This window comes from Ranitomeya imitator, chromosome 3 (genome assembly GCF_032444005.1).
Source record: "Ranitomeya imitator isolate aRanImi1 chromosome 3, aRanImi1.pri, whole genome shotgun sequence".
NCBI classification, from domain to species: Eukaryota; Metazoa; Chordata; class Amphibia; order Anura; family Dendrobatidae; genus Ranitomeya; species Ranitomeya imitator.
In genome coordinates, this window is record NC_091284.1 from 225,807,494 (window position 1) to 225,835,179 (window position 27,686).

The 27,686-nt window shown below is 41.6% G+C and overlaps 1 protein-coding gene across 1 annotated transcript in view; it reads left to right on the forward strand.

Moving 5' to 3' along the window:
• Nucleotides 1-27,686, forward strand: part of CNTN2 (contactin 2) — a 90,585-nt gene that overhangs the window by 39,982 nt on the left and 22,917 nt on the right. The window contains exons 2-9 of the mRNA XM_069756206.1: nucleotides 8,662-8,723; nucleotides 13,329-13,470; nucleotides 13,585-13,760; nucleotides 14,261-14,356; nucleotides 16,812-17,021; nucleotides 17,423-17,525; nucleotides 19,954-20,129; nucleotides 27,485-27,621. Of these exons, the coding sequence (XP_069612307.1) occupies nucleotides 8,669-8,723; nucleotides 13,329-13,470; nucleotides 13,585-13,760; nucleotides 14,261-14,356; nucleotides 16,812-17,021; nucleotides 17,423-17,525; nucleotides 19,954-20,129; nucleotides 27,485-27,621 (1,095 nt within the window). The 5' untranslated portion in view covers nucleotides 8,662-8,668. The remainder of the gene's footprint in view (nucleotides 1-8,661; nucleotides 8,724-13,328; nucleotides 13,471-13,584; nucleotides 13,761-14,260; nucleotides 14,357-16,811; nucleotides 17,022-17,422; nucleotides 17,526-19,953; nucleotides 20,130-27,484; nucleotides 27,622-27,686) is intronic.

Sequence of the window (27,686 nt, forward strand, 5' to 3'; positions counted from 1 at the left end):
AAATTTCACTTGCATGGTAAATGTTGGTAAGCAAATGCTTCACCTTATATCATGCTGCTAATTTTATCCTCAGCCCTGCTGTCAAGTAAAGCCGGCAAAGGGTGAATACAGTTAGGTCCATATATATTTGGACAGAGACAACATTTTTCTAATTTTTGTTATAGACATTACCACAATGAATTTTAAACAAAACAATTCAGATGCAGTTGAAGTTCAGACTTTCAGCTTTCATTTGTGGGTATCCACATTAAAATTGGATGAAGGGTTTAGGAGTTGCAGCTCCTTAACATGTGCCACCCTGTTTTTAAAGGGACCAAAAGTAATTGGACAGATTCAATAATTTTAAATAAAACGTTCATTTTTAGTACTTGGTTGAAAACCCCTTGTGGGCAATGACTGCCTGAAGTCTTGAACTCATGGACATCACCAAAAGCTGTGTTTCCTCCTTTTTGATGCTCTGCCAGGCCTTCACTGTGGTGGTTTTCAGTTGCTGTTTGTTTGTGGGCCTTTCTGTCTGAAGTTTAGTCTTTAACAAGTGAAATACATGCTAAATTGGGTTGAGATCAGGTGACTGACTTGGCTATTCAAGAATATTCCACTTCTTTGCTTTAATAAACTCCTGGGTTGCTTTGGCTTTATGTTTTGGGTCATGGTCCATCTGTAGTATGAAACGACGACCAATCAGTTTGGCTACATTTGGCTGGATCTGAGCTCTCAGTATGGCTCTGAATACCTCAGAATTCATTCGGCTGCTTCTGTCCTGTGTCACATCATCAATAAACACTAGTGACCCAGTGCCACTGGCAGCCATGCATGCCCAAGCCATCACACTGCCTCCGCCATGTTTTACAGATGATGTGGTATGCTTTGGATCATGAGCTGTACCACACCTTTGCCGTAATTTTCACTTTCCATCATTCTGGTAGAGGTTGATCTTGGTTTCATCTGTCCAAAGAATGTTCTTCCAGAACTGTGCTGGCTTTTTTAGATGTTTTTTTAGCAAAGTTTAGTCTAGCCTTTTTATTCTTGATGCTTATGAGTGGCTTGCACCATGCAGTGAACCCTCTGTATTTACTTTCATGCAGTCTTCTCTTTATGGTAGATTTGGATATTGATACGCCTACCTCCTGGAGAGTGTTGGTCACTTGGTTGGCTGTTGTGAAGGGGTTTCTCTTCACCATGGAGATTATTCTACGATCATCCACCACTGTTGTCTTCCGTGGGCGCCCAGGTCTTTTTGCATTGATGAATTCACCAGTGCTTTCTTTCTTTCTCAGGATGTACCAAACTGTAGATTTTGCCACTCCTAATATTGTAGCAATTTCTCGGATGGGTTTTTTCTGTTTTCGCAGCTTTAGGATGGCTTGTTTCACCTGCATGGAGAGCTCCTTTGACCGCATGTTTACTTCACAGCAAAACCTTCCAAATGCAAGCACCACACCTCAAATCAACTCCAGGCCTTTTATTTGCTTAATTGAGAATGACATAACGAAGGTATTGCCCACACCTGTCCATGAAATAGCCTTGGAGTCAATTGTCCAATTACTTTTGGTCCCTTTAAAAACAGGGTGGCACATGTTAAGGAGTTGAAACTCCTAAACCCTTCATCCAATTTTAATGTGGATACCCACAAATGAAAGCTAAAAGTCTGAACTTCAACTGTATCTGAATTGTTTTGTTTAAAATTCATTGTGGTAATGTCTATGACCAAAATTAGAAAAATGTTGTCTCTGTCCAAATATATATGGACCTAACTGTATCTCCTATATACAGTGGAGTGCAGAAAAGAGAGGAGGCCTCCTAGCAAAGATGAAAATGGAGCCCCTCATGTTCTTCCTGTGCATGTGTGAGGGAGAGCCAGTGCAGTCGTCATGGCCACCAGCATCTGCAACAGTGTGCCCTGGCCTTCCACCACATAAACACGCTGCCTATCGCTCAGCATACCTGCAGCGCCTGTCACTGCTCCATCAGGGTCCTCTGTACGTTTCTGGAGGACTTCAGGATCCACTTTAGAAATAACGGAGTCACAGTCCAGTTCAACTTTAAACGGAGCAACTTTACTGAGACTTGAACACAGCATATTCATATTCTTTCCAGCATCATCATCATCAGGGTTCACAACATACAGCTTCTCTTCTGTCCCTTCCTTCCTCTCTCTGCCACTAAGCTCACTTCTGATATGGACCGTACCTTTCGTATCCTCAGCATCTACCCTGTGCAGACCTAATCCGTTAGAGGGCCCCCACGACTGCTTCGCATCAGTCCTGAGGGCATCCGCCCACGCGATGAGCTGTCACATCCTGGGTGACCTGCCCATACTGCTTAGTCTTTTCGGGTGGCAGCTGCAGACCCACTTTGTTCTTCACTGTCCACCCTGTTGCACTGCTGTAGTTCCCTCTGTAACAAGCCTGGTATATGCTGGGCCTTTGGCTTGGGCTGAATGTTGCGTGACACGGTGTTGCCCAGGGCTAGCCATCCCTCCTGAGCTAATGGGCACCCTTGCCCTGACTGAGAAGTAAGAACTATCAGTAAGTCCCTCCTGTCTTATCCACCGTGCCCCTCCTATGTTAACCATTTCTATACTATGCACTACAATTCCCCATCTAGTGGCCCATCTGACGTAATGCTACCCTTTTACATTGTGCCCCATCTAGTGCTCGACCTGGGGTAACACACTTTCCCTAAATATAAGATGCATATTATACACATCATAGCAGCATGGCAAATATACTTAAAGGGGTTGGGGAAAAGGTGCTACATATGTTACAACCCCTTTAACTCGTGTGAATTTTTTAAGCTATAGTAGTTTCCCCTCACTTACTAAAGACATACTGATAGGGAACATAGATTGGGAGCCTCAATGGGGACAGTGAGTGATGACAGTGTATGTAAAGTGCCATGGAATATTTTGGTGCAATTTAGGCATCAGAAAAATAGATTGATAATAAACAGGTTTTTGCAACCTAGTAGTTAATGGATGAGACTCCTCTGGGCTGGATCTCATCTCTCCAGGGGCCCCATAACAGTTGTATGGTCTGCCCCTTGACTATTAACCCCTTAAGCCCCGAGGGTGGTTTGCACGTTAATGACCGGGCCAATTTTTACAATTCTGACCACTGTCCCTTTATGAGGTTATAACTCTGGAACGCTTCAACGGATTCCAGTGAATCTGACATTGTTTTCTCGTGACATATTGTACTTCATGACAATGGTAAAAATTCTTTGATAGTACCTGCGTTTATTTGTGAAAAAAACGGAAATTTGGCGAAAATTATGAAAATTTCGCAATTTTCCAATTTTGAATTTTTATGCAATTAAATCACAGAGATATGTCACACAAAATACTTAATAAGTAACATTTCCCACATGTCTACTTTACATCAGCACAATTTTGGAACCAAAATTTTTTTTTGTTAGGGAGTTAAGGGTTAAAAGTTGACCAGCAAATGGATTACATATGATTCATACCCTATCCCACTTCCCCTTTTGTTTCTGTCTTGTCTTTGTCCTGTCCTGTCTTATATGTAGGTACACAAAGATCTATTATAATAGTTATTACATGACACTAGTGATGTAAGAGTGACTTTTTGTTGTACTATCAAAACTCCTATGTTGGGAGATCTATGTATTAATCTTTAAATTCAAATAAAAATTATTGAAACAAAAAAAAAAAAAGTTGACCAGCAATTTCTCATTTTTACAACACCATTTTTTTTTAGGGACCACATCTCATTTGATGTCATTTTGAGGGGTCTATATGATAGAAAATACCCAAGTGTGACACCATTCTAAAAACTGCACCCCTCAAGGAGCTCAAAACCACATTCAAGAAGTTTATTAACCCTTCAGGGGTTTCACAGGAATTTTTGGAATGTTTAAATAAAAATGAATATTTAACTTTTTTTCACACAAAATTAATTTCAGCTCCAATTTGTTTTATTTTACCAAGGGTAACAGGATAAAATGGATGCCAAACATTGTTGTACAATCTGTACTGAGTACGCTGATACCCCATATGTGGGGGTAAACCACTGTTTGGGCGCATGGCAGAGCTCGGAAGGAAAGGAGCGCCATTTGACTTTTAAATGCAAAATTGACAGGAATTGAGATGGGACGCCATGTTGCGTTTGGAGAGCCCCTCATGTGCCTAAACATTGAAACCCCCCACAAGTGACACCATTTTGGAAAGTAGACACCCTAAGGAACTTATCTAGATGTGTGGTGACCACTTTGACCCACCAATTGCTTCACAGAAGTTTATAATGCAGAGCCGTAAAAATAAAAAATCATATTTTTTCACAAAAATGATCTTTTCGCCCCCAATTTTTTATTTTCCCAAGAGTAAAAGAAGAAATTGGACCTCAAAAATTGTTGGCCAATTTGTCCTGAGTACGCTGATACCCCATATATGGGTGTAAACCATTGTTTGGGCGTATGGCAGAGCTCGGAAGGGAAGGAGCGCCATTTTACTTTTCAATGCAAAATTGACTGGAATTGAGATGGGATGCCATGTTGCGTTTGGAGAGCCCCTGATGTGCCTGAACATTAAAACCCCTCACAAGTGACACCATTTTGAAAAGTAGACCCCCTAAGGAACTTATCTAGATGTGTTTTGAGAGCTTTGAACCCCCAAGTGTTTCACTACAGTTTATAACGCAGAGCCGTTAAAATAATTTTTTTTTTTTTTTCGCAAAAATTATTTTTTAGCCCCCAGTTTTGTATTTTCACAAGGGTAACATAATAAATTGGACCCCAAAAGTTGTTGTCCAATTTGGCCTGAGTACGCTGATACCCCATATGTGTGGGGGAACCACTGTTTGGGCGCTTGGCAGAGCTCGGAAGGGAAGGAGCGCCATTTGGAATGCAGACTTAGATGGATTGGTCTGCAGGCGTCACGTTGCATTTGCAGAGCCCCTGATGTACCCAAACAGTAGAAACCACCCACAAGTGACCTCATATTGGAAACTAGACCTCCCACGGAACTTATCTAGATGTGTTGTGAAAACTTTGAACCCCCAAGTGTTTCACTACAGTTTACAACGCAGAGCCGTGAAAATAAAAAATCCTTTTTTTTCCCACAAAAATGATTTTTAGCCCCCCAAATTTTTATTTTCCCAAGGATAACAAGAGAACTTGGACCCAAAAAGTTGTTGTCCAATTTGTCTCGAGTACGATGATACCCCATATGTTGGGGTAAACCCCTGTTTGGGCGCACGGGAGAGCTCGGAAGTGAAGGAGCACTGTTTTACTTTTTCAATGCAGAATTGGCTGGAATTGAGATCGGACGCCATGTCGCGTTTGGAGAGCCCCTGATGTGTCTAAACAGTGGAAACCCCCCAATTATAAATGAAACCCTAATCCAAACGCACCCCTAACCCTAATCCCAACTGTAACCCTAACCACACACCTAACCCTGACACACCCCTAATTCTAATCCCAACCCTAATCCCAACCGTAAATGTAATCCAAACCCTAACCCTAGCCCTAATGGGAAAATGGAAATAAATAAATTTTTTTTAATTTTATTATTTTTCCCTAAGGCTAGGTTCACATTGCGTTAGCGAAATCCGTTTAGCACTAGCGGATTGCGCTAACGCAATGTCTTTTTAGGTGTCGTGTTTAGTGGTCGCATTAACGTCCCCGGTCTGGAAGATCGGGGATCGGACCTCGGGCGCGCCGCGGACGCTGCAAGCAGCGTCTGAGGCGCGCCACAAAAGAATGGCACCTTGCTAGCGCGAGCCGAAAATGGCACGCTCTAGCGATGCGCTACACCCGAAAATCACATTGCTGTCAATGGTTGTGCTAACGGACCCGTTGCACGGCGTTAATTGTGACATTTTCGCCGTGCAACGCTGTCCGTTAGCGTTAACCCATTAACGCAATGTGAACCTAGCCTAACTAAGGGGGTGATGAAGGGGGGTTTGATTTACTTTTATAGCGTTTTTTATATCGGATTTTTATGATTGGCAGCCGTCACACACTAAAAGACGTTTTTTATAGCAAAAAAGTTTTTGCGTCTCCACATTTTGAGACCTATAATTTTTCCATATTTTGGTCCACAGAGTCATGTGAGGTCTTGTTTTTTGCGGGACGAGTTGACGTTTTTATCGGTTACATTTTCGGGCACGTGACATTTTTTGATCGCTTTTTATTCCGATTTTTTGTGAGGCAGAATGACCAAAAACCAGCTATTCATGAATTTCTTTTGGGGGAGGCGTTTATACCGTTCCGCGTTTGGTAAAATTGATGAAGCAGTTTTATTCTTCGGGTCAGTACGATTACAGCGATACCTCATTTATATCATTTTTTTAATGTTTTGGCGCTTTTATACGATAAAAGCTATTTTATAGAAAAAAATAATTATTTTGGCATCGCTTTATTCTGCGGACTATAACTTTTTTATTTTTTTGGTTATGATGCTATATGGCGGCTCGTTTTTTGTGGGACAAGATGACGTTTTCAGAGTTACCATGTTTATTTATATCCGTCTTTTTGATCGCGTGTTATTCCACTTTTTGTTCAGCGTTATGATAATAAGGCGTTGTTTTTTGGCTCGTTTTTTTTTTTTTTTTTTTCTTTCGGTGTTCACTGAAGGGGTTAACTAGTGGGCCAGTTTTATAGGTCGGGTCGTTACGGACGCGGCGATACTAAATATGTGTACTTTTATTGTTTTTTTGTTTTTTTTTTATGTAAAGAAATGTATTTATGGGAATAATATTTTTTTTTTTCTGCTTTATTTAGGAATTTTTTTTTTTTTTTTTTTTACAAGTGTGGAAATTTTTTTTTTTACTTTTTCACTTTGTCCCAGGGGGGGACAATACAGATCACCGATCTGACAGTGTGCACAGCACTCTGTTAGATCGGTGATCTGACATACAGCCGGGCAGGATTAGAGCTGCAGCTGCAGCCTGATCCTGACCCGGAAGTGCTCCCTGCAGGACCCGGATGCAGCCCGGCGGCCATTTTGGATCCGGGGACTGCAGGGAGAAGACGCTCGGTACACGGTGAGTACATCACCGTGTACCGATCGTCTCAGGGAAGCCCGCAGGGAGCCCCCTCCCTGCGCGATGCTTCCCTGCACCGCCGGCACACCGCGATCATCTTTGATCGCGGTGTGCCGGGGGTTAATGTGCCGTGAGCGGTCCGTGACCGCTCCTGGCACATAGTGCCGGATGTCAGCTGCGATAGGCAGCTGACACCCGGCCGCGATCGGCCGCGCTCCCCCCGTGAGCGCGGCCGATCGCATATGACGTACTATCCCGTCCCTGGGAATTAAGTCCCAGGTCACCTGGACGGGATAGTACGTCATATGGGATTAAGGGGTTAATCCAACTTGATCAATAGAATGTTCAAGCAGGTGCCTATATATTTGTACCAAATTCACATGTATAGTGTTCATTATGATTTATATGTAACTAGATATAAGAACTAAGAACACAGGATCTTTTGTCTTTCTATCAATCCCAAACAAATATTTAACAATTATTTATAATTATGTCACTTCTGACTCATGAGGCTTTACAATATATTATGAAGGAAATGATAATATACATCAGGGGTGTCAAACTGCATTCCTCGAGGGCCGCAAACAGGTCATGTTTTCAGGATTTCCTTGTATTGCACAGGTGATAATTTAATCACCTGCACAGAATGATTCCAGCACCTTGTGTAATGCAAAGGAAATCTTGAAAAAATGCATGGTCTGAGGCCCTCAAGGAATGCAGTTTGACACCCCTGATATACATTATCACCTCTATGTCTGTGTCTACACATGGGGTTATTCTGCGGAGACACATCCAATTCACCGTATTATACAATCCAAGGACAATATAAGATCAGAAGTAAGATGAGATAGTACAGATTACTCATTGACATCCCTTGAGGTTGTATCCATCTGCAATATTCATAATGGATATGTGCAATATCACTAATAATCGACATACATTGAACACTCACTGAGGATGGAAAGTTGTCATCTGAAGGTTCCAGAAGTGGATTATCGAGGGGAATAAAATGATTAAGTGATAGGAATCTGTCCAACTGACTGGAATCTGAGGTTATGTAAATATGAGATATGGAGATCATATATTTTTATATAAAAAAAAAATGATGTGAACATTATATAAACTTAATGTTCAATTGAGCCAATTCAGGGAAAAATTAGAACAAAACAACACCAAATGTGCAATTTTGTGTCTTCTGGAGAAGGAAGGTCCATCTGAACCAATTTATTGCTTTCCCCTTCATGTTCACGTTTTCCCCTTGTTTCTTCTTATGAGTAAATGAGATGTAATGTAGATCTGGTGAACCTGAATGTTGTATCTTCTGCTTCAGTCCTCAGATTTCTCTATATACTGTTCATGGGAATAAAGCAAAACTTCTTTGAGATGATCACTGAAATTTTTTTGGTGAAAAATGGTCTACTGTCTACTAAAGGGAGTGATCCTTTCAGAGATAAGGACCCATATAAATAAGATATGAGAGAATTAAAAATCTGGCAAAGAAAAATGTTTTCTCAATCAGCGGTGGTCTTCTCAAAGAGATAGTGTTTTGGGGACCTATCACTTTATTTCTAAATAAGTTGTCGTAAATGGATGCAGGATAATTCTACAACTGCTGCTTCACTTCTTTCCATTTACGAGTCTATTTCTCCCTGTGCAGAAGCACCATGCTGCCTCCTTCCTCTGCCCTCTTCCTGTCCTCTGTTCTTCTCTGCTGTTCAGGTAAGTTCAGTTGCTTGTTCACCTTTAAGATGTCCTTTTTTCGTTAAAAAGAAACTGGACTCCTATTTTTAATGTTTGGGGTTTTTTTTATCTTAGTGGGCTAATCTAATCAAATGGGTAAAATTGTAAAGTGCTGGTGGAAAAAATCCTTTGCGTTTTTAAGAGTGTAGGTTTTTAATTGCTTAACGGTCAACCGATCCTGCGTAGTGCTTACAACTATTTGCTATAGAACTTGTAAGCGCTGCCAGATCCCAGTCGATCAGTTTTAGTACCATTGCGCTCTTCTGGTACTGGTTGCAACATTTGATAGCGCACAGCAGGATAAACCATGCTCCAGGACCAAACTGTCAACCGATCAGGAGGGCACCTGTTTGAGATTGAGAACATGGGACAACCATTTTAAGGTTCCTTGCACTTGGAAGAGCTATGTAGAGCTGTACATCCCCATAAAGCCACTGAGGTTGGTGTGCTTAAGGATTTCCCGATGTTTTCACCTGATTCATAATTTGTGATTTTTTTTTTTTTTCAAAAAGTTATAACAGTTTTCGCAAACTTACTCTATTCTTCCACTGGACTAATTTTATGTTCACCAAAAATTTTTGAAAATTGTTTGCATGTTTTGAAAAATGTGCAACTTTTTGTTCTAAAAGGTCATAAAAATTGTTTAAGATAAAAAAAGTTATTTTTTTTTGTACTTTATGCAAAATTCAGGAACTGTGTGCACCAGCTTTATGAAAACTCATCAGTGAATACCACAAGATAAAAAAAAGAAAAGTAACTTTAAAAAATTTAAATAATAAATCGGGCCCTAAAGAGAAATAAGATGAGCCTAACTTATTACCAGGCGCACGCTACTTAATGAATTAGGGGCATCATATCAGTGACGCGCGTCTCCATGCGCATCACCAGGAATAGAGTAACATTTCTGGCTTAAGGAATGCCGCCACCTTCAATTCATTTGTCAGGTGGGTGTTGTCACGCCTCAACCCAGCCCAGCTTCTCAATAGCTCTGTGCTTTTTGAGGTCAGAAAGGGGTATGAAAATACCAAAAGTCATAAAAAATTTTGTGATGAGCAAATATTCTGCAACATTTTAAGGTGTTTTATGCCAGGACTATTGTGAATCAGGGTCTTAGTCTGCACTTACTGGTCTCACTTTAAGAGCGCAGTCAGACAGCTGTATAACATGAAGAACGCATGCATCACAATGCTCAGATTGGCCGATGACTCTCCTTACCTGAGCATGATAGCATGTATTTCTATGCAGCTGTCACACTCAGATCATGAGAGCCGCCGGCCAGTCCGTTCACTGATGCCATCATCATCCGTGTTATCCAAAGCGTTTGATACCGTGCCGCACAAGAGGTTGGTACACAAAATGAGAATGCTTGGTCTGGGGGAAAATGTGTGTAAATGGGTTAGTAACTGGCTTAGTGATAGAAAGCAGAGGGTGGTTATAAATGGTATAGTCTCTAACTGGGTCGCTGTGACCAGTGGGGTACCGCAGGGGTCGGTATTGGGACCTGTTCTCTTCAACATATTCATTAATGATCTGGTAGAAGGTTTACACAGTAAAATATCGATATTTGCAGATGATACAAAACTATGTAAAGCAGTTAATACAAGAGAAGATAGTATTCTGCTACAGATGGATCTGGATAAGTTGGAAACTTGGGCTGAAAGGTGGCAGATGAGGTTTAACAATGATAAATGTAAGGTTATACACATGGGAAGAAGGAATCAATATCACCATTACACACTGAATGGGAAACCACTGGGTAAATCTGACAGGGAGAAGGACTTGGGGATCCTAGTTAATGATAAACTTACCTGGAGCAGCCAGTGCCAGGCAGCAGCTGCCAAGGCAAACAGGATCATGGGGTGCATTAAAAGAGGTCTGGATACACATGATGAGAGCATTATACTGCCTCTGTACAAATCCCTAGTTAGACCGCACATGGAGTACTGTGTCCAGTTTTGGGCACCGGTGCTCAGGAAGGATATAATGGAACTAGAGAGAGTACAAAGGAGGGCAACAAAATTAATAAAGGGGATGGGAGAACTACAATACCCAGATAGATTAGCGAAATTAGGATTATTTAGTCTAGAAAAAAGACGACTGAGGGGCGATCTAATAACCATGTATAAGTATATAAGGGGACAATACAAATATCTCGCTGAGGATCTGTTTATACCAAGGAAGGTGACGGGCACAAGGTGGCATTCTTTGCGTCTGGAGGAGAGAAGGTTTTTCCACCAACATAGAAGAGGATTCTTTACTGTTAGGGCAGTGAGAATCTGGAATTGCTTGCCTGAGGAGGTGGTGATGGCGAACTCAGTCGAGGGGTTCAAGAGAGGCCTGGATGTCTTCCTGGAGCAGAACAATATTGTATCATAGAATTAGGTTCTTTAGAAGGACGTAGATCTGGGGATTTATTATGATGGAATATAGGCTGAACTGGATGGACAAATGTCTTTTTTCGGCCTTACTAACTATGTTACTATGTTACGGCCATCTGACTGCGCCCTTACAAAAATGTTCAGTGCAACAACACAAAAAGCCAATATCTCTGTATAAACCTAGCTTTATCCATTTTGGGTTATAATAATTTTTAAGTAGGTCCAATTGATTTTTGAACTGATGGCAAAAAAAAACCCTCCACTGATAATACAGCTAATTTGATTCATGGTTATCAAAATTTACAGCCATGCTAACAAATAAAATATAACTTATAACACGCTATATATTAAATACTTTCCATATTATATTTATAAAGACTGTGGTAGGTCGACTCACTTAGCTCCTTAAAGAAGTAGACACAGGAACCATTTCTATTTATTGTCCGGCTGGTTTATTGCAATCCTTATAAACCACATCACCAGAAAACATGAATGCAGCCTTTGTCCGGCACAAGGTGAAACAAAAAGTAACAAGTGCATACAATAGTGCTGGTTAGCCCACCTGGCATAGAGTCCAGTTTCTTAGTCCTTTTAGCAAAGGCATTCAGTCCAGGAGATCTGCGCACCTCCATACACACAGGCCTGTGTAAAAGAAACAGCTCTCAAGTTACAAAGTGAACCACACCCAGGGGTGGAGATATGATGAGCAGTCTCAGTCATGCCCAATTAACCCCTCTCAGCACTTAGTCTGCTGGAGCATTTTCCTATACGTACAAAAGCATTACTTCAAGTTTATCTCCCAACCACTAGGTGTCCGACTGCCAGCGTAAAAGACAAACTATTGGGAGGCTATTCTGCAATGTAAGCTACTTCCATTGTTGCATGCACTATTCTCATTGTGCTCCCACTGATGAAATACAGGATCCATAATTATAAATAGTGATCATAGAGACTTCCTGGTTCATAATGGAGAGGCATGTGTTTGCAGAAAAGATGGAAGAAGAAGTATTTGTGATCAGGCTATGTGCACACGTCAGGATTTCTGGCAGAAATTTTCCTGACAAAAACCTGACATTTCTGCCAGAAATCCGCATGCATTTATTTTGCGTTTTTTTGCGCATTTTTTATGCGTATTTTGCGCGTTTTTGATGCGTCTTTGATGCGTTTTTTTCCAAATGCATAGAATAGCGGGAAAAACGCAAAAAACCCCGCAAAATTAGGGTTACGTTCGCCCTTGCTTTGAGGCTGAGTTCCTACAATGAGCTTTTGGTAAATGTTTGTTGCCGATTTTCTGTTGTATTCTAGTACCTAACAGGTAAATTTTAATTTTGACTTGCATTTTTTTCATTGTGCTAATTTTTACCACAATTGTACCTCGTTTTGGTGTGTCATGTTTTAAATAAAGCTGCTTTGTTTTTGATACTTCCTGGTATTTGGCAAAACTTTATTGACATAGTGATGTGCGGATTACATGCATTTTTTAATCTTTGTATTTTCCGCACCTAATGCAATTCTATGGGGAGAATCCGCACATAATTTCTCTTGCAGGTATGCTGAGCTTTAACATGTCGTGGATTTCAAACCCGTGCCGCAGGTCAGTTTATGCAGTGTGAAAAAAAAGGTCAGATTTCTATAAATCCCATCTACTTTGCTGGAACTGTTAGGGTATGTTTCCACGTGCAGGAAACGCTGCGTGTCTGACGCTGCATAGAGCCGCAGCGTCAGACACGCAGCGTCCAGATGTTACAGCATAGTGGAGAGTATTTAATGAAATCCCGTCTCCACTATGCGTGGTAACACGCACGCGGCGGCCCTGCGACTCCGGACATGCTGCGCGTCTTTTCAGATCGCAGCATGTCCGTATATCTTGCGGCGACGCTGCGTCGCCGCAAGATATAGCACAGGGCCCTATGCGATGGGTGCGATGATGCCGGATGTGTGCTGTGAACACATCCGGCATCATCGCGGCCCAGAAGGGGGCGGGGCTTAGCGCAGAGCGGCAAAGCCGCTCCAACGATACCGCCGGCCATCCTGATCGTGGACACGCAGCCTAAGACGCTGTGTCAATGAAAATCCATAGTGTCAAAAACTCACTAAAAGCTCATTGTGGGAACTTAATCTAACTGTTTCTACTGCTAACCATACAACAAACTAGATTCAATACAACTGCTATTGTTCCTTGACAATTAGTTATTTTTCCAATTAGCTTTTAACCCCATCAAAGGATCAAACGGAGAATATGGACCAGTATTTGAGGAGCAGCCACAGAACACTTTGTACCCAGAGGGGTCAGAAGAACAACTCACCCTGGCTTGCCGTGCCCGGGCCATCCCTTCTGCCACTTACAGGTATGAACGAACGATGGCAACACAGATTTAGCCAATGGAGATGATATATCATGAACGTTGTCCCCAATTTGCAATTACTAGAAGTTAGATATATTTCTCTCCCTTTATTTGAAGGTGGAGGCTGAATGGTACAGACCTCAACATTATGGCAAACTCCACTTACCAATTGGTAGGAGGAAACCTGGCAATCTCGAACCCGACACAGTCTAAGCACACAGGAACCTATCAATGTGTAGCCTCCAACCCAAGGGGTGCCGTGCTTAGTCATGAAGTCTCACTGCGCTTTGGATGTGAGTGTCCTAAAGTAATCTTATTACTATGGAATCAGTCACCAGGTTTTTGTCATCTAATCTGAGAGCAGCATAATGTAGAGACAAAGATCCTGATTCCAGCAATGTGTCACTTCCTGGGCTGCTTGCTGTAGTTTTGATAAAATCACAGTTTTATCAGCAGGATATTATTATTAGAGGACTAGTAAACCTGGTGCCATGTAGTCCTCCATATTCATGAGCTTTATGTAGCCCCTCCCCATCCATTGATTGACGACTTTCTGAGTGGTGTTGAGAGTTCAATATTCAAACAACTGCCAGATCTGCAGCAAAGAAAACAGTGATTTTATATAAATAACTGCAAGCAGCTTAGTAAGTGACACATCGCTGGAACTGGGATCTCTGCACCTACATCATGCAAAAACTTGGTGACAGATTCCCTTTAATATTTTGTTGGCTTGTAAATAATTATTAGCATAAAAAATAATAATCTTTCGTTTTTTTTTTGTCTTGTATCTCAGATTTGCATGAATTCCCACCGGAGGAGAGAGATGCCGTTAAAATAACAGAAGGATGGGGAGTTATGTTGCCTTGTAATCCTCCACAGCACTACCCTGGTAATAATCTGCCAGAATTGTTATCCTTTCGCTGTGTGTATTGCCACCAACTCATCATATCGTGTTTGATAAAACGTGATACATTCATTTTATTAGGCTACGTTCACATTTGCGTTGTTGGGCGCAGCGTCGTCGACGCAACCAACAACGCATATACACAACGCTGCGTTTCTTGACGCATGCATTGACATAAACTAGTAATGTTAATGAATTTTGGCGCAGGGAAAACGCTACAAGTAGCGTCGTCCACGCCCTGTCTGGAGAATCAAATTAACGCATGCGTCGTAAAACGCAATACAACGCATACCGGCACATGTTCATGCGTCCCCCATGTTAAAGATAGGGGCGCATGACGCATGCGTCGGTATGCGTCGACGACGCTGCGCCCAACAACGCAAATGTGAATGTAGCCTTATTCAGTTAATTTTTCTCTCTCTCTCTCTCTATATATATTTACAGCCATTATGGCATATGTTATATGGATGAGGGTCACAGCCCAGAGAGGAGAGTGGCAGAAGTTACCCACCCCTTATCCTTGTGTATTAACCATCTGAATGCGTTCTGATCTTCTGATATTCTCCCAGACATGTCACGTCATATTGTCCTTTTGGCTGCAGCCCTCTTTGCTATGCCCTTCAAAAATGATATGAAACAAATGGAGATGGCAGGAGCTTAGGGAAACAAGTAAAGTGTTAGAACAAAGAGCAAAGCGAGGAGAAAGCCCTCGTCACCTGCTAATCCTTGCAGCCACATAGCGGGTGTCACATCTCATGCTGTGAGGAACATCCCTGAACATCTGCTGACCCTGGAGTCCTATCACTGGAATATGCCAATGGGTAAATCAATTCACCGGTGGCACAAGGGAGTCTGTTCTGCCCTGTAAAAGAAAGCAAAATAATTATTAAAATGTGACAATACACTGCCGAGGCTAAATATACTTAGTATTTTATGCTTTATGCAAAATAGAGAATGTATAATAAATCTCAGACATTAAGAATAATTTAGTATTTAGAAATATCAGGTAAAATTACGGAGATAAGATTCACTGCCAGTCATTAACCCTTTTCTGAGCGGGATCATTTCCGCTTTTTCGAATGTATTTTTTTTTTTCCTTCCCTTGTTCCGAGAGTCATATCTTTTATTTTTTGACATAGCCATATGAGGGCTTGTATTTTTTTACAGGATCAGTTGTAGTTTTGAATGACACCATTCATTTAACTTTAGGTGCGGGGACCGAAAAACTGCTATGATGTCATTTTCATTTCTTTTTTTTTTTCTTTTTACGGCATTTATCCTATGAATTAAAGACTTTTATATTTTGAAAGATCGAAGTTTTACAGAAGCAGCTATTCCAAATATGTTTTGTGTGGGTTTTTTTGTCTTTTTTTTTAACTGAGAAAATGAGACTTGGGGGGGGCAATTAAACTTTTACATATCTTTTTTGTTTTCCATTTATTATATCTCATACTAAGATATTGATGCTTCCATTGAGCCCAGTGATCCTGTGAATGCTGGGCCCGTGGAGACCTAGAACCGCCATGACAGTGACAGTTAAGGTACCGTCACACTGAACGATATCGCTAGCGATCCGTGACGTTGCAGTGTCCTGGCTAGCGATATCGTTGAGTTTGACAGGCAGCAGCGATCAGGATCCTGCTGTGCCATCGTTGGTCGGAGCAGAAAGTCCAGAACTTTATTTCATCGCTGGACTTCCCGCAGACATCGCTGAATCGCCGTGTGGCGTAAAAAAACCCAAACACTACATACTTACATTCCGGTGTCTGTCCCCCAGCGCTCTGCTTCTCTGCACTGTGTAAGCGCCGGCCGGAAAGCAGAGCACAGCGGTGACGTCACCGCTGTGCTTTCCGGCTGGCGCTCACAGTCAGTACAGAGAAGCACAGCGCCGGGGACAGACACCGGAAGGTAAGTATGTAGTGTTTTTTTTTTTTTTACGTTTACGCTGGTAACCAGGGTAAACATCGGGTTACCAAGCGCGGCCCTGCGCTTAGTAACCCGATGTTTACCCTGGTTACCAGGGGACCAGCATCGTTGGTCGCTGGAGAGCTGTCTGTATGACAGCTCTCCAGCAACGCTGCAGCGATCCGGATCGTTGTCTGGATCGCTGCAGCGTCGCTAAATGTGACGGTACCTTTAAGGCAATCCCAAATGTAGAAGAAAAAAGTAATAGATAAAAAAGCCTCCAGTCTTAACATCTTTTCCGACCTTTAGGAGGATACTGCATAAAAAAAAAAAAATAAAGCTAAAAAAAATGGACAACATAAAAATTCAAGTGCCTGCCATCATACACAAAGTTCCTCCCCTCACAAAGTGATCTTAACTAGCGCGTTTCATAGATAGTGAAAATTTTTTAAAGATTTTAGGATTTTTATGTATATTATTAAAAAAATCTAACATGAAATTATAGTAACTTTACCTTTGTTGCAATATCTTACAGGTTTGTCATACAAATGGCTACTGAATGAGTTCCCAGTGTTTTTGTCGACTGATAGCAGGCGATTTGTTTCTCAAGTAACTGGAAACTTGTACATTGCGAGGACAGACACCCAGGATGAAGGGGAGTACTCCTGTCTGACCACCAGCCACGTTGCTTTTACAACGAAGAGCGTTTATAGTAGCTTTACTCCACTTAGTGTCACTCCAGAAGGTCAGTTATGTTTCAGTTATTCCTGACCCTTGTTGCTGTTAATTCCGCTGGTACATAGCCTACATGTTTGATATATACATTAGTCCTTTTGGCTATTTCATGGTTTATCTCTGAAATCACTGAAGAATCTATTCAATGTTGACTGACTGACCCCATATGATAACCATGTCCCCAGTTTATGTGTATATATGCTATATATTATATCGACCGCCATATATATTCTCTCCCATCTGTCAGTTGGCCTTGATTGACATACGTCTATTTCCCACCATCCCATGTAATATACATATTCCAAACCAAACATTAGCTCTATAAACATCTTCATTAAAATAATAGTACAGTCATTACCGTGTCTTAGTTCGTTAAATAATGTGGTTAATTTTATCTACTTGATCTTACAGCGGAGCCACGGATATACGCCCCCAGTATTAAAGTGCGCTTCCCAGCGGAGACATATACTCTCTCCAGGCAGTCAGTGACATTGGAGTGTTTTGCCTTTGGAAAGTAAGTAGTTTCAAATTTTTTATGTGCACAAAACACTGAAATGGTCTAAGACACTGATTTAAAGTGACTGTCAGGAGAAAATGTTTGTTTATATCAAGATTTTACGTTATATGTATTTTTTTTAACATTTTTGTTCTAATGTTTTTATTTTTAGTTTTCATATCCTGTCTTAAACAAAATTATGAAATCTTTTACTTTTTACACTGACCACCTGGCCTTATATACTAGATTCATGCTTCCTGATGAGTTTTCTGTAGTCTCGTTACCAGTACAGACAGGATGAGGCCACGTGCACACATTGAGTGTTTGGTGAGGTTCTTACTTCAGTATTTGTAAGCCAGAACCAGGAGTGGAACAATCAGAGGAAAAGTATAATAGAAACATATGCACCACTTCTGTATTTATCACCCACTCCTGGTTTTGGCTTACACATACTGATGTAAAATACTGACCAAATACTCAATGTGTGAACATGACCTGATAATAAATGGTAACACCTCTCTATAAAATAAATAACACAGGAGCCATCATTCACAGTAGAAGATGTCACAGCTCACCTCCTCCCCTTCCTTCACATCATATTTGTCTTGATGAGAATATGCTCATTAAATATTTCAGTTCAGTAGGGTTTGAGTCAGTCTCATGTTCTAATGTCCATGTGCCCAACATGTAGTAGAAATCTAATATTAGGCCTTGTGGCTAGTGTGTAAATTGCAACATTTTTGTTTTTTAATATCGTCATTAGCAGGGGTGTCAAACTGCATTCCTCGAGGGCTGCAAACAGGTCGTGTTTTCAGGATTTCCTTGTACTGCACAGGTGATAATTTAATCACCAACTCATTATTTGTGTAGGTGATTAAATTATCACCTGTGCAGTACAAGGAAATCCTGAAAACATGACCTGTTTGCAGCCCTCGAGGAATGCAGTTCATCAGAAATAAAAATACATAAATACATTGTCGAAATTAAAAAAGTACAATTTAACTAGAAATGAATGAATCTGCCAAAATTAGAATTTGGCAGAGTGCTCACATTTTGCAGAGACATTTGAGATGCATCACATGTATTCAAAGTTAATGAAGACCCCAGAGAATAATAAACTTGGGTTAAAAAAAAAAATACTCACGTCACCTTACTTGTTCGGCCACTGCAGCACTCATATCTTCTTCTGCGATCTTCACAGTGCTGAATGGACCTAAAGCCCCCGTCACACACAGCGAGATCGCTAGCGAGATCGCTGCTGAGTCACAAGTTTTGTGACGCAACAGCGACCTCAGTAGCAATCTCGCTATGTGTGACACGTAGCAGCGATCAGGCCCCTGCTGTGAGATCGCTGGTCGTGTCGGAATGGCCTGGACCGTTTTTTGATCGTTGAGGTCCCGCTGGGTAGCACACATCGCTGTGTTTGACACCTTACCAACGACCTCGCTGACAGGACGTTCCATTGAATCGTCATGAAATAGCATCGTTGTACAGGTCGCTACAGGTCGCCGCATCGTTGCAACGTCGTTGGGGAGATCACACTGTGTGACATCTTACCAGCGACCACATAGCGACGCAGCAACGATCCCTGACAGGTCGTATCGTTGTCGGGATCGCTTAAGCGTCGCTATGTGTGACGGGGCCTTTAGTTGTCAGGATGGCAAGGCATCATGATGCACAACAGGCCTACCCAGTGCCAGAAGATCAGGGAAAGGAGGCATGGAGCACCAAATGGCTGGCTGGGGTGGTGGGATAGGAGGGTGGATTTTTCCCCCCTAATCTAAACAGCATAGTATAGAAACAGATCCTGATTCCAGAAATGTATCACTTACTGGGCTCCTTACTGTAGTTTTGATACCATCACTCTTTTATCAGCATGATATTATCACTAGAGGACTAGTGAAGCTGCTGTCATGTAGCCCTGCAGATTCATAGCTCTGTGTAACCTGCCTCCATCAGTGATTGGCAGATTTCTGCCTATGCGCAGTGTACACAGTAGTAAGTTGCCATTCAGTGGTGTTGGTGGAGTTGTACAGAGCTCCGCATTCAGAGGATGAATGCAGAGATTGATCTGCAGCAGATAAACCAGTGATTATATCTAAACTACAAAATGCAGCCTAATAAGTGACACATCACTAGAATCAGCGGCTCTGCCTCTACATTGTGCTGCTTTTATATAGGGTATCAAAAACCTGATGATAGATTCCCTTTAAGGTGTATAAGACAACAAGGCATGTGGGAAACACACTTCCATAACCACTTACTGTATGTCACTACTCTTATGTCAGGATGCCTCTGTACTATTCCACCAGAAATAATGACTTAAAAAGAATCTCCATATAATAGATTTATATCAGAGTGGATAATGAGGCATAGGTAGACAATCAAACTTCTACTAGTTTGGACTTGATTAGAATTAATTTACATCATGAAATAATATTTATAGCCCAGTGCCTCGTATTCGATGGAGGACGGTGGATACATCACAGCCCCCTCAGTGGTTTGCCTCAGACCCCGTTCTGCACATTGAAAGTGTCAGCTTTGATGATGATGGAACCTATGAGTGTGAAGCTGAAAACTCTAAAGGCAGAGATACCCATCAAGGTCGTGTAATAGTGCAAGGTAAGATATCATTGTACACTGCATCTTTCTTTTTTAAATGCTTGAATAAATCTCCATTGAATTAAATTAAGCTTCTAAGGGTACCGTCACACAGTGGCATTTTGATCGCTACGACGGCACGATTCGTGACGTTCCAGCGATATATCCGTGACGTTCCAGCGATCTCGCTGTGTCTGACACGCTACTGCGATCAGGGACCCCGCTGAGAATCGTACGTCGTAGCAGATCGTTTGAAACTTTCTTTCGTCGTCTAGTGTCCCGCTGTGGCGGCATGATCGCATGGTGTAACAAAGGTGTGCACGATATTGTATACGATGTGCGCATAGTAACCAACGGCTTCTACATCGCACATACGTCATCAAATTATCGCTCCAGTGTCGTACATTGCAAAGTGTGACAGCAGTCTACGACGCTGGAGCGATATTGTTACGATGCTGGAGCGTCACGGATCGTGCCGTCGTAGCGATCAAAATGCCACTGTGTGACGGTACCCTTAGATAATTTGCTAGGCAGAAATCCAAACTCTTGGGAGATGAACCTGATTTCACTATTAGGTGACCACAGGAACATATCTCTATTAAACAAGTTCCCCCATAAATATATACCTGAAAATAACTGGGTAGAATACCAAACTCCACTATGGTGAAGAAGACCAAAGAGCTGTTGAAGGACACCAGAAACAAAATTGTAGCAGTGCACCAGGCTGGTGGTAGCAATAATAAGAAAATGGAAGACATACAAGACCACTGATAATCTCTTTCAATCTGGGGCTCCACGCAAGATCTCACCCTGTGAGGTCAAAATTTTCACAAGAACGGTGAGCAAAAAATCCCAGAACCACACGGGGGGACCTAGGGAATGACTTGCATAGAGCTGGGACCACTGTAACAAAGGCTGCCGTCAGTAACACACTACACCGCCAGGGACTCAGATCCTGCAGTGCCAGATGTGTCCCCCTGCTTAAGCCAGTACATGTCTGGGCTCGTTTGTTGTTTGCTAGAGAGCATTTGGATTATCCAGAAGAGTATTGGGAGAATGTCATATGGTCTGATGAAGCCAAAGTAGAACTGTTTGGTAGAAACAAAACTCGTTGTGTTTGGAGGAGACAATGCTGAGTTGCATCCAAAGAACATGATACCTACTGTGAAGCATGGGGGTGGCAACATCATGCTTTGGGGCTGTTTCGCTGCAAAGGGACCAGGACGACTGATCCGTATACATGAAAGAATGAATGGGGCCATGTATCGTGAAATTTTGAGTGCAAACTTACTTCCATCAGCAAGGGCATTGAAGATGAAACATGCCAGGGCAACGAAAGAGTGGCTTAGTAAGAAGCATATTAAGGTCCTGGAGTGGCCTAACCAGTCTTCAGATCTCAACCCCATAGAAAACCTTTGGAGGGAGTTGAAAGTCCGTGTTGCCTAGCGACAGGCCCAAAACATCACTGCTCTAGAGATCTGCATGGAGGAATGGGTCAACATACCACCAACAGTGTGTGGCAACCTTGTGAAGACTTACAGAAAACGTTTGACCTCTGTCATTGCCAGCAAAGGATATAACAAAATATTGAGATGAACTTTTGTTAATGACCAAATACTTATTTTCCACCATAATTTGCAAAATAAATCTTGCCAAATCAGACAAGGTGATTTTCTGGATTTGTTTTCTCATTTTGACTCTCATAGTTGTGGTCTACCTATGATATTAATTACAGGCCTCTATCATCTTTTTAAGTGAGAGAACTTGCACGATTAGTGGCTGAATAAATACCTCCCCCCCCCCACCCACACTGTATTTGATACCCTTCCGATTTCACAAGTTTTCCAACCTACAAAGAATGGAGAGCTCTGTAATTCCTTTCGTAGTTACACTTCAACTGTGAGAGACAGGATCTCAAAATAAAAACCAGAAACTCACATTGTATGATTTTAACGTAATTAGTTAGCATTTTATTGCATGAAATAAGAATTTGATACAATAGAAAAACAGAACTAAATATTTGGTACATTAAACATGTGTTTTCAATTACAGAGGTCAGATGTTTTCTGTAGTTCTTAACCAAGTTTGCACACACTGCAGCAGGGATTTTGGCCCACTCCTCCATACAGATCTTCAGATCTTTCAGGTATCGAGGCTGTTGCTGGGCAACATTGAGTTTCAGCTCCATCCAAAGATTTTCAAATGAGTTCAGGTCTGCAGACTGGCTAGGCCACTCGAGGACCTTGAAATGTTTCTTCCGGAGCCACTCCATAGTTGCCCTGGATGTGTGTTTTGTGTCATTGTCATGTTCGAAGACTCAGCCATGACCCATCTTCAATGCTCTTACTAAGGTAAGGAGGTTGTTGGCCAAAATGTCACAATACATGACCCCATCCATATTCCCTTCAATATGATGCAGTTGTCATGTGCCCTTTGCAGAAAAGCACTCCCAAAGTATGATGTTTCCCCCCACGATGCTTCACGATTGGGACAGTGTTCTTGGGGTTGTACTCATCCTTCTTCCTCCAAACACGGTGAGTGGAATTAATACCAAAAAGTTCTATTTTTGTCTCATTTGACCACATGACCTTCTCCCATGCCGCCTCTGGAGCATCCAGATAGTCATTGACAAACTTCAAATGAGCCTGGACAGGTGCTGGTGTGAGCAGGGGGACCTGCGTTCCCTGCAGGATTTTAATCCATGATGGCATAGTGTGTTACTAACGATAATGTTTGAGATTGTGGTCCCAGTTCTCTTCAGGTCATGGACCAGGTCTTCCCATGTAATTCTGGGGTGATTCCTCACCTTTCTTAGAATCATCCTTACCCCACGAGGCAAGATCCTGCATGAAGCCCCAGACTGAAAAAAATTGACAGTCATAGTGTTGCCTTCTCACTAAGTTGCTTGCCTATTGTCCTCTAGCCCATCCCACTATTGTGTAGGTCTACAATTTTGTCCCTGGTGTCCTTAAACAGCTCTTTGGTCTTGGCCATGGTGGAGAGGTTGGAGTGTGACTGAGTGTGTGGACAGGTGTCTTTTATACAGGTAAATGAGTTCAAACAGGTGCAATAAATGCAAATTAATTATGTAATAATCATACAATGTGATTTTCTGGTTCTAATTTTTAGATTCTATCTCTCACATGTGAAGTGTACCTATGATAAAAATTACAGATCTCTCCATTCTTTGTAGGCGGGAAAACTTTGCAAAATCGGCAATGTATCAAATATTGTTTTCCCCACTGTACAGAGAGCGACAACATTGAGTAATAAAGGAACCACCCGTAAATGACTAGATATAATTTTACTAAAATATAATTAAAAATCCTATGTAAATTTATGAGAGATTGGCAAGGGGAAACACAAGAAAGGGGAGGGAAACAATTACACGACAAAAGCATTGTTGGGATACAGTACATCTCACAAATATTAGATGGAGAAAAAAAATAATGTAACAGCACAGCAATTTATATTGATCACATGATTAAAGTATGTTCAAGGACCAATGTTAACATGATCTTTTTTTCAGGTTAGATAATAATAGAGGTAATAAATACCACAATCCAATAGACAAAGGTGTGCGCATATGGAGCGCCCACCAGGGCCTAGGGGTACTCGGTATCGGGTCCGGTCGTCATTAAAGGAGTGGTCACAGTGGCAGTGACCCGGTCAGTGGCCCTGGGAGTCTAATTTAAAGGGAATGTTTTAAAGGGGTTTTTAGAAAGAAAAATGTTTGTGACGCCACCTGTGGTATTCGGTCAGGGATGATAGATGCTGCTTAAAGGGGTCCTCTGGGGGTGATGGCACTGCAGCAAAGATGGTACGGCTTCCTACATGTCAAGCTGGGTCCCCAGGGCTCCCGATGCATTCAGCAAAGATAGTGTGGTGCCAGAAATTAATCAGAGGACACAGGGTTGCAGTCTCTTTACCTGTTTACTGGTGATTCACGGCCACAGTCCAGGGTACCAGCAACAGGTGACGGTGAAGTCCAGGCAGCCTGGAAATGAGTTGAATTCCCTTTGCCAGGTCAGATTGGGAGCCTTCCACTATGCGCTGAATAACAGTCCCTTGCTGCCTATGGCTTCTTTCAAGGCCCTTTCTCATGCTCTGTCCTGGGACAGTTCCTGCATGGTATAGGGGTCTCTATTCACAGTGACCCCGGGCTCTGCATGTTGCTGTACCTCAGGGTGTAGATGTGAGCAAGTTACTTTCAATCTCCAGCCCTCCGGTTTCTGCTGTGGGGCATACAGTCCCACACAGCCTCGGATTCCCGGTGTCCGGTTCCTGCGCTTCAGCGTGGAGGGAGCCCAGTCGCTGCTCTCCTCCAGCTCCTCACTTCTCCTGTGCTCCTTCCTCCTTCTCTGTCTCACACAATCTCCAGACTGAACTAACTTCTTCTCCAAGCCAGAAGATATATCCATCTAGGGAAGTTCCTCTGAAACCGGGTCTAGAGCTCCCCCTTCTGTCCTGGAGTCAGAACATGTTGCATGTACAGATTACTTGTCAAAGGGACCCTCCTCGTTTCCAGGCATGGCCTCCCCGAAAGGAAGGCAATACCACTGTGGTAGCCGAACTCCTGGGGTGCCACACATACACTCTTTGTTTCATATCCACCTGCATCTCTGAAACCAATCCTGACTTTGAGTGCCAGAAATGGATGCAGAGATACGGGGGGTGTAAAAAAGTTTCCATGTGAAAATCAGCTGGTGTCCCACTGGACCGAAGAGCATATACAAAGGAGCAGGACATGTTATACTACCAGCTCTTGAAAAAGCTAGATTCAAAACATGTGTGAAGTCAGGATGGGAATGTGGCAACCACTGCTGCTATGGGTAAGCACTGTATTTTACTTTAGGGACATGAAGATTATACTTGTCATCTGATTACTAGGGCCAGTTGCTTTTCATACAGGTTTATTTGTGGGATATAATTACTTTTTATACACATTGCATTTTACTATAGTACGGTATTTATTATTTTTCTCCTTTGTATTGTGTTATTTATTATCCCTATTATTGTGTAAACTAATAAAAAGATCATGATAACGTGGTTCCTTGTAGCAACTTTTAATCATTTGTTCATTATCAATCATTGTGCTGTTATGAAATTCCAACTAATATACTGCATTTCAACAATGCTATTGCCAAGATTATTTTTTCCCTCACCTTTCTTGTATTTCTCCTTGCTGACCTCTCACAAATTTATATAGAATTTTTAATTATATTTCAATAAAATTATATCTAGTTGTTTATGGCATGTGTGGATCCTTTAATGCTCCATGTTGTCTCTCCTTAGAGGTGTTTCTTTTTTATGTATATATCTTTGTTTGGGCGTTTTTGACCATATGTTTGTTTTTTTCCAAATACTCATCATAGAGAATTTAAAAGGTTGTCCAAAATATTGGTTTGGATGTGTTTCAAACTGACCAATGGTCTGATCTCACTTCTTCACACTGCTTTGGTCAAGTTACAGGAGAGAGGTTCCACTTCCAGTGATATGTATGAAGGCAACTGGTTGATTGCATCAGTTCAATAGCTAACCCAGTCCATGAGGGTTGGCTTGGCCACTGAACTTAGATGGACTGTTAGCCCTTTGAAACACAATTTGTGTGCTGACTTAGGGAGTTGGCTTTGCTTTTTCCTGTATTGAGAGCCAAAATAGAAGTGTATTTTTGGGGGGTCAGAACCAGCAGTAAAATCGGGCCATGGATAGAAGTTTCAAGTATAAAGTATTTGAGTAATTTCAAATCATTTCAGTTCTAAACATTCAAATCACTTTTAATTTGATTAAAGTATTCCTTTAAATGGCCTCTACACTTTCAGAAAACTTGATGTCATTTTATTGCTATTGTGCGAAATAGAATCTAAAATTACATTTTAAAAATGATGTTATCTTACTCCTGAAAAATCCCTCCAAAGTACAATGCACCAGGGAAGACCACTTCTGTCTAATTTGCTTTTCACAGCCTGTTATCAATTGTAATCCAACTCTAGCAGTAGGGAAAGATTTCAGGGAATGGGGACTGGTCTTTGTATCTAAACTCCATCCACCAAAAGCCTATGCATGGGAAATTACAAAGCATAAGTATCCCTGAACATATTATACACTGGAATGAGTTTTGACTTGTTAAAATATCTTTAAGCTGTTTTGTACTACCAAAGCACATCTAGATCAGATACATATTTTTTCAGGTTTTCTGCCATATACTATAGTAAATCTGAGATGTAATGGCTGGCCATGCACTCTTTTGCTAAACCCCATTAACCATTTTTAGAAAAGTAATGCAGCCAGGGCAAATTTTTCCTTCAAATACCCTTTGTGTCAGTGAAAAGATCCACTGGTGGACACAGACAGAAGAAGGGCCTTTTGTAAGTCATTATAATGCACAATTCCACCCACTTTGGAGGTGGATATGGGCCACCTAACCCTTTGTGCAGGCATGTACTACGGAGGACAGAGAATGAACTTCAATCCAATATTGCAGCCAGCATGCAGCCAGCGGGTAAGGAAAGGGTGAATCAAACACCCCAAAACCCCGCCTCCATGGCTGAAGATTGTTCCCTCCAAATTCAGGTGACAGTGTCCCTTTAAAGATCTATTGAGATTATGTCCCTCTGACACAGACATAAGCTACAGTTAGGCCATGTGCACACGTTCAGGATTTTTCGCGTTTTTTTCGTGTTTTTTCGCTATCTGTCAGATAATCTGCCAGATTCTAATGTTAACGACCCATCGTTCACAATTATTGTGTAATGTGAATGGATTGAGCTACTGAATGATGTGTACAAAATCACACATTCATCCCATCAAGCATGAAATAGTTTAGGGGAGCAAAAAAGATCCTCGTTCAACTTTGATAAATTGTGTAATGTAAATAGAGATTCGTTTAACAATTTGACAACAAGGAGGAGTGAAAAGTCTTAAATAGGGTTGATCATGTTCGAAGGCAATAGATTAGTAGCAGTTGGTGCATTGGAATGAATATTCATTATTATCAAAAAATGTTCAATTTTGTACAGTGTGAGGGGAAATGTTTGAATTCGTGTATTTAAAAAAATGGTATCACATATTGGATATAGATGTTTACCATGCCTACACTTCAGGACATCTGCATGGAGTTTGTATGTTCTCCTTGTGTTTGCGTGATTAGTAGGGTTCCTATTAAATAGACCACAGAATGTGTCAAAAATAGGAAAAATAGATTGTGAGACCCACTGGAGAAAGAGACTGATATAAACGGTGATCATTTCTATCTATCACTATGGAGCATGTTGGCACTATTCTAGCAACCATAAATACTGTATGTAATATCAGTTCCAGTATAGATTCTTTCCATTGTATGTGGTTACATGGATCATTTTCTTTTTACTTGACAGCACAGCCAGAGTGGCTCCAAATTATCTCTGACACTGAAGCGAAAATTGATTCAGACCTTCAATGGAACTGTGCAGCATCTGGAAAACCTCGTCCCACGATACGCTGGTTAAGAGATGGAAAACCATTAATGTCACAGGTGAGCAAAGTTTGAAGCAAATATATGTGTAGTATGCGCATGTAAATATATCGTATGCAGTAGGT